We start from the raw sequence: 3,346 nt of genomic DNA, 5'->3' as shown, positions 1-3,346 counted from the left end.
CCGGGCTCCTCCTCAGTGCCCCACAGCAGCTGTGGTGTCCCCTGGGGGGGTGGTGGGTGCGCACACGTGAGCAGGTTCTGTGTGCGTGTGTATGTGCATACGCTGTGTGCAAAGGGGTGTGGGTGTGTGCGCACACAGGTGTGAGCAGTGTGTGTGTGCCTGGGGGGGTGTGCACCATTGTGAGCTCTCTGTGTGTATGCACACAGGTGTGAGCAGTGTGTGCACGCATGGGTGTGAGCAGTGTGTGTGCATAGGCACATGTGCATGCACGGGTGTGTGCGTGCTTGCACAGGTGCGAGGGGTGTGTGTGTGACATGTATGTGGGGGGGTTATGCACAGGTGTGTGCAGTGTGTGTGTGTGCACCAGTGTGAGCTCTGTGTGTGCACACAGGGGTGTGTAGTGTGTGTGATGTGTACAGGGGTGTGCGTGCATGCACATATGTGTGTGCACACGTGTGTGTGTTCATGGGTGTGGGTGTGCACACACATGAGCAGTGGGGGGGTGCATGAGCATGTGCATGCACAGGAGTGTGTGTGTGTTCTCAGTGTGCACACAGGTGTGAGCAGGCAGAGCGTGTGTGTGTGCACTGTGTCAGTGGGTTTGTGGGTGCATGTGCACACATCAGCAGCATGTGTGTGCAATGTGTACACAGGTTTGTGCACTGCATGCGTGGGGGGTCTATGTGTGTGCACACGTGTGAGCAGGGTGTGTGTGTGTGTGCCTGTAGTGTGTCATGGGGTGTGCACACACCTCAGCAGTGTGTGTGCCCACTGTGTGCATGGGGTGTGTGCAGGTGTGGGACGTGTGTGCACAGGGTGCGTGGATGTAGGTGTGTGTGGGGGGTGCACATGTGTGAGCAGGCAGTGTACAGTTGCAGTGAGTGCGTGGGGGTGTACTCTGTGCGTACACACACGTGTGTGTACCTTGGCCATGGATGTGTGTGTGCACAGGTGTGAGCAGCATGTGTTCGCTCTGTGTGAGTACAGTGTACGTGTGTGTGTTCACACACATGTGTGTGCGTTGTCTCTGTGCACACATGTGTGCGGGGGTGGCGTACACTATGTGTGAGCCGTGTGCGATCATGGCTATACATGTGTGTACACACACACGTGTGCAGGTGTGTGTGTGTGAGCAGGTGCACACTGCTGTCCATGTGTCCTCCCTGACCAGCACAGCCCTTGCCCTGCCTGTCCCTGCCCGGCCCCCAGCCCCCCCGAGCCACCCCCAGGCCGCAGTGTTGCACAGCGGGGCTGGGCACCAGCCTGTGTGCACAGGTACAGCCGCACACAGGGACGACCACACACATGGGTACAGCTGCACCCCCTGGTACAGACACATACACAGGGACAACTACACGCATGGGTACAGCTGCACGCAGGTACACACGCATACACAGGGACAGCCGCACACCCTGGTACACACACACACACACACGGGTACAGCCACACACAGGTACAGCCGCACACTCATGCAGTGGCAATCACAGGTACCCAGGTGTACAGCCACATTCTGATTCAACAGCCGCACACACAAGTACAGCCACATACACAGGTACAGCTGCACATGGGTACAGCTGCGCATGCTGGTACGGCCGCACACACAGGTGCAGTCACATGCAGAGGTACAGCTGCATGAATACACAGCTGCATGCAGAGTTACAGTCACATGCAGGCACATGTATGTACACCTGCATATACAGGTACAACCGCACACTCGTACAGTGGCAAACATGGGTACACATGTGACACGTGTGGCCACGCATAGGTACAGCTGCACACACACAGAGGTACACTCGCACACACAAGTACAGCCACATACAGAGGTACACTCGTGCACACTGGTCCAGCTGCACACATGGGTACAGCCGCACACAGGCACACCTGCGCACACAGGCGTGCCTGCACATGTGTGCATAACTACATGTACAACCCCCCTCCATGTACCTGGGCAGCCACACATACATCCACACCTGCACACCTGCAACACATACACAACCACATGCACACCCACACACATGTACAGCCACGCATGCTTGCACACCCACACCTGCACGCACATCCATACATGCACAACCACACAGATGTATATCCACACACACATGCACAGCTGCATAAACATGCACAACCACATACGCCTGTGCACACCGGCATACACGTGCACACCCAGACACACCAACACCCAAGTGCACGTGCCCACAGGTGCGCACACACACACACACACGCACACTGGTACAGGCATGCACAGTCCCCATCGACACCCCCCCACACCTGCACCCTTGTGCATGCCTGCACACCCACCCACTTGCACGCACACCTGCACCCACCCACCCACAGAGACATGTGCACTCACACGTGGGCACCTGCGGGCTCCTCCAGCCAGGGACGGGGACAGGGATGGGGAGAGGTGACCCCCTGTGGTGCATGTGGGGCTGGGGGGTCCCAGGGTGGGGGCGTGGGATGGGTGTCCTGGCTGACCCCTGTGTCTCCAGACCACCAGAAGCTGGAGCGGGAGGCCCGCATCTGCCGGCTGCTGAAGCACTCCAACATCGGTGAGTGACGCCTAGCCCGGGACACGCGGGTGCCACCCTGGGGGTCACCCTGGGGGTCACCCTCCTGGGTGCCACACTGGGATATGCTGGGTGCCACACTGGGATATGCTGGGTGCACACCTGGGCTCGTGTGGAGTCTCACCCCTGGGGTCCTGCTGTGTGCCACCCCAGGGACGTGGTGGATGCCACCCTGGGGGCATGGTGGGGGCCCCCATGGGGGGGGGGGTGCCACCCTGGGAACATGTGGGATCCTGCTGGGTGCACATCCCAGGGAGATGCTGGGTGCCACCATGGGGATGTGCTGGGTGGTCCTCTGGGGACATATGGGGTCCTACCCTTGGGGTCCTGCTGGGTGGCACCACTAGGACATGCTGGGTGCCCCCCTGGGGTCCTGCTGGGTGCTACCATGGGACACGCTGGGTGCAGGTGTGAGGGCTGCGTGTGACACAGACACACGTGTGTCACACATGGCAGATGCCCCGGGGGCTCCTGGGGCCGAGGCTGAGCCTGTCCCCGTCCCCATCCTGTCCCCACAGTGCGGCTCCACGACAGCATCTCAGAGGAGGGTTTCCATTACCTCGTCTTCGACCTGTGAGTGCTGCTGGGGGGGTCAGGGGGTGTTGGGGGGTCCTAGGAGGTTGGGGCTGCCTGGGGCACTTGGGTCCCGGGGTGACGTGGTGCCCCGGCTGCGTTGCAGGGTGACCGGCGGTGAGCTCTTCGAGGACATCGTGGCGCGGGAGTACTACAGTGAGGCTGATGCCAGGTGAGCCCCTGTGCCCCCCCCCCCAAACACCCCT

The 3,346-nt window shown here is 60.5% G+C and overlaps 1 protein-coding gene across 1 annotated transcript in view; it reads left to right on the top strand.

Annotated features, from left to right (window-relative positions):
* The window catches only part of CAMK2B (calcium/calmodulin-dependent protein kinase II beta), a 16,818-nt gene that overhangs the window by 982 nt on the left and 12,490 nt on the right, over positions 1–3,346 (top strand). Inside the window, exons 3-5 of the mRNA XM_010563034.1 lie at positions 2,490–2,549; positions 3,086–3,140; positions 3,247–3,312. Of these exons, the coding sequence (XP_010561336.1) occupies positions 2,490–2,549; positions 3,086–3,140; positions 3,247–3,312 (181 nt within the window). The remainder of the gene's footprint in view (positions 1–2,489; positions 2,550–3,085; positions 3,141–3,246; positions 3,313–3,346) is intronic.

The sequence above is a fragment of the Haliaeetus leucocephalus genome, unplaced genomic scaffold (genome assembly GCF_000737465.1).
Source record: "Haliaeetus leucocephalus isolate CR32 unplaced genomic scaffold, Haliaeetus_leucocephalus-4.0 Scaffold162, whole genome shotgun sequence".
Classification (NCBI taxonomy): domain Eukaryota; kingdom Metazoa; phylum Chordata; class Aves; order Accipitriformes; family Accipitridae; genus Haliaeetus; species Haliaeetus leucocephalus.
This window is presented reverse-complemented; position numbering and strand designations above follow the sequence as displayed.